The sequence below is a fragment of the Myripristis murdjan genome, chromosome 16 (assembly GCF_902150065.1).
Source record: "Myripristis murdjan chromosome 16, fMyrMur1.1, whole genome shotgun sequence".
In the NCBI taxonomy this organism is placed as follows: Eukaryota; Metazoa; Chordata; class Actinopteri; order Holocentriformes; family Holocentridae; genus Myripristis; species Myripristis murdjan.
The window spans coordinates 20,482,501-20,485,140 of NC_043995.1; the positions used below are offsets into that span (position 1 = coordinate 20,482,501).

The 2,640-nt window shown below is 41.1% G+C and overlaps 1 protein-coding gene across 1 annotated transcript in view; it reads left to right on the forward strand.

Moving 5' to 3' along the window:
* ube2s (ubiquitin-conjugating enzyme E2S) overlaps positions 1-2,640 on the forward strand; it is a 7,925-nt gene extending 5,285 nt beyond the window's left edge. Inside the window, exons 3-4 of the mRNA XM_030072882.1 lie at positions 567-757; positions 856-2,640. Of these exons, the coding sequence (XP_029928742.1) occupies positions 567-757; positions 856-1,230 (566 nt within the window). The 3' untranslated portion in view covers positions 1,231-2,640. The remainder of the gene's footprint in view (positions 1-566; positions 758-855) is intronic.

Here is a 2,640-nt window from a genome sequence, read left to right on the forward strand (position 1 = left end):
GGCCAAAGGCAGTGTTTTCATAAGTTGTTGCAGATAATAAATGCATTCATCAATTACATGACTTGTGCCAACACAGTGCGAGGTATTCAAGGTATTGCCTATTCATTTAGATGTGATGCAGTTGTGATGGTCATTGTTTTCAGTTCACCACCTTGACTAGAAAAGTAGTCAGGAAGCCAATTTGACGCTCTCTCAAAATCAGCTCTATGTATGACTAGTTTCTCTTCTGTTTTAATTGATTTTGTCCTATTTGCCGTCATCAGATCAGAAATATTATTAATTTATGTGCTTTCCTCCTCGTGGCTCCATTTGGAATGCAACTTTGTCACCTTCTGACCAGACAGTCACAATCAAAACAGTTTTGGTCAGGGGATTTGCAGTAACTTAAATTTATTTTATAGAGACATGGGGATTGGACTAATAGATTTGTGATTGTTGTTTGACTTTGTTTTACAGACTGAAGTAATCTCTCAATCACTGACCTTGTTTTTCTTGATGAAACAACATTGGGTTAAGCAGTAAGCAGTACACACTGTTGATGTGATTAATTCTTTATGCTTTGACAGAGGGAACTCCATTTGCTGGTGGCATTTTCCGAATGCGTCTGGTCCTCGGGAAGGACTTCCCTGCTGTTCCACCCAAGGGGTATTTCCTGACCAAGATTTTTCACCCCAACGTGGGTCACAAGGGAGAGATTTGTGTCAATGTGCTGAAGAGAGACTGGAAGGCAGAGCTCGGCCTCAGACATGTCTTACTTGTAAGGGAGACCGTTAATCTTTGTTGTGTTTGTTCATGTTTCAACCTTAATTCTTCGACCTTTTCTAACTTCTGTCCTCTCCTGTATTTTCCCCACAGACAATCAAGTGTCTTCTCATTCATCCGAATCCTGAGTCAGCTTTGAATGAAGAGGCTGGGCGCTTGCTGCTGGAGGACTATGCAGAGTATGCCTCCCGTGCTCGTCTGCTCACAGAAATCCACGCCATGGGAGGACCCGGTGGGACCTCCGGGGCTCCTCAGGACCCTAACGATGGTCCACAGCCTAAGAAGCATGCAGGTGACCCGACTAAGAGAGCGGGAACAGGTGCAGCAGCCGTGGCAGCAGCTCTTGGTAACGGAGCTAATGGAGCCAGTACCGCCACCACCACCAGCAATAGCAGCAGCAGTAGTAGCACTAGTAACGTAGTAGGGAAAAAGAAAGCAGATAAAAAGCGCGCATTGAGGCGACTCTAATACCTCAGCTAAATTCTCAACGTGTGTGTGGGTGTATGTGTGCGCGAGAGTGTGTGTGTGTGTGTGTGTGTAAATATAAATATTGAAGTGTGCAGACAATGTTTTTGTTTGTTTTTTCTGACTCTTTCTACCACCGCCCCAGACTGTCCATTTTGTACTCATTATGTCTTACTCTTTTGCCAACACAATTGGCTATTCCTGTTGGCGCTTCAGATGTATTTATTATTTCCATACCTAAGGACATGCTCAAAAAATGTGTTCCTTTTTTAAAAGAAAGAAGAAAGCTTGTTCACTGCACATATACCACCCTGAGTTGTATTTCATGTTTTTCCTCGAGCCTGTTCTGGATGAATGACACCTGGTTATGGGCTTCATATGCTAAACACAGCATTTAATGTCTGTCCATTAATGAGCCATAACTGTATTATTGTCTCAGCTAAGCTGTAAGCTTGATGTCAAATCTTTCTAAACTTCACCATGACATGCTGCTGAGGTGGTACTGTGTACTGCTCAGTCAGGCTCACAGTGAGGAAATCTGAGCTTAAACCAGGATGTTGTCTCCTCTGACTGGATTTAAGCCACTTCAGTCAAAATCAGGTTTTCAAGTAATAATGTCAGGAGTTGGTAAAGGATTATGCATTTGGATGGGTTCATTAGTATGAGAAATGATATTTTGTTAATGTCACAATAGTAACATCTTTGTAGTTAGTATTTTTCATATACAATTGTGAACTGAAGGATGGAAAAGGTATGGAGGGAATTAGCAGTGGGGTATTGGATGTCTTTCAGTGTTTCTTGATGGAGCCCCAACCTTTTTATTTTATTACTTTTTTTTTTTTTTTTTTTTTTCATTTTTCTACAATTGTTTCACTGTCCAGTATTTTCAAAAGTGGTTTTTAATTTGACATGTCTACATTCTGTCTTGTGTGTGTGAAGATCTAGATCAGTGGCTGTAAGGGAACAGGGTAGGTTGCCAAGAGTGTGCTTCATAAAGAATGATTCAATTATTTTATTACTATTATCATTATTATTAAGCATACAGTAATGTGACTAGCTTAAACTACCCCAGCTTCCCTACAAAGCAGTGTGTGCTCTCGACTACCCAGTTCTACCAGCCCTGTGAGTACCAGAGAAGACGCAGTTAGGAAGACTTCCACATGTTTGATAGAATTTTGTCTCTCCACGTGTTGCACTGTTATGGCAAGAGTTTACCGGGCAGTTTTTTCCTCAGTTTTAAATGGATGTGGTCCCTACACTTCCCAACGAAACCCTCCGAAGCGCTGGCTTACTTGGATGGAAAAAGGTGCCTCTGAAACTCATGTCATTGTGCAGGCTGTTGGATTGGTATTTTGTGTCCATTTTAAATTATTTAAATTAATAAAAAAATAAAAAATTAAATACCAGAGGAGA